The sequence below is a fragment of the Merops nubicus genome, unplaced genomic scaffold (genome assembly GCF_000691845.1).
Source record: "Merops nubicus isolate BGI_N331 unplaced genomic scaffold, ASM69184v1 scaffold21106, whole genome shotgun sequence".
Lineage (NCBI taxonomy): Eukaryota > Metazoa > Chordata > Aves > Coraciiformes > Meropidae > Merops > Merops nubicus.
The window spans coordinates 23482-23726 of NW_008615845.1; the positions used below are offsets into that span (position 1 = coordinate 23482).

Here is a 245-nt window from a genome sequence, read left to right on the forward strand (position 1 = left end):
GCCCCCTGCACCCCCCCCCCCCCCCTGCACGGACGCCTCAGACCCTTCTCCAGCAGAAGAGGCGGAGGCGTGCGAGGAGCCCAGTAGCGTAGCACCCAGCGAGAGCCCCGTGGCTGCCAGCACTGACCTGACCAGTGACACGGACGGGGGCAGTGACACAGTAACTGCTGCAGAAGGCCTAGCAGATGTAGCCCAGGCAGAAGCCGTGCCGTTGACTGTGGAGTCGGAGGAGGCCCCAGAAGCAC

At 67.3% G+C, this 245-nt stretch overlaps 1 protein-coding gene across 1 annotated transcript in view; it reads left to right on the forward strand.

The window, feature by feature from the left end:
• The window catches only part of LOC103775227 (eukaryotic translation initiation factor 4 gamma 3-like), a gene marked incomplete at both ends in the record, with an annotated part of 18122 nt that extends 17890 nt beyond the window's left edge, over positions 1-232 (forward strand). Inside the window, one exon of the mRNA XM_008942671.1 lies at positions 62-232. Coding sequence (XP_008940919.1) covers positions 62-232 — 171 coding nt within the window. The remainder of the gene's footprint in view (positions 1-61) is intronic.
• Between the last annotated feature and the right edge of the window lie 13 nt (positions 233-245).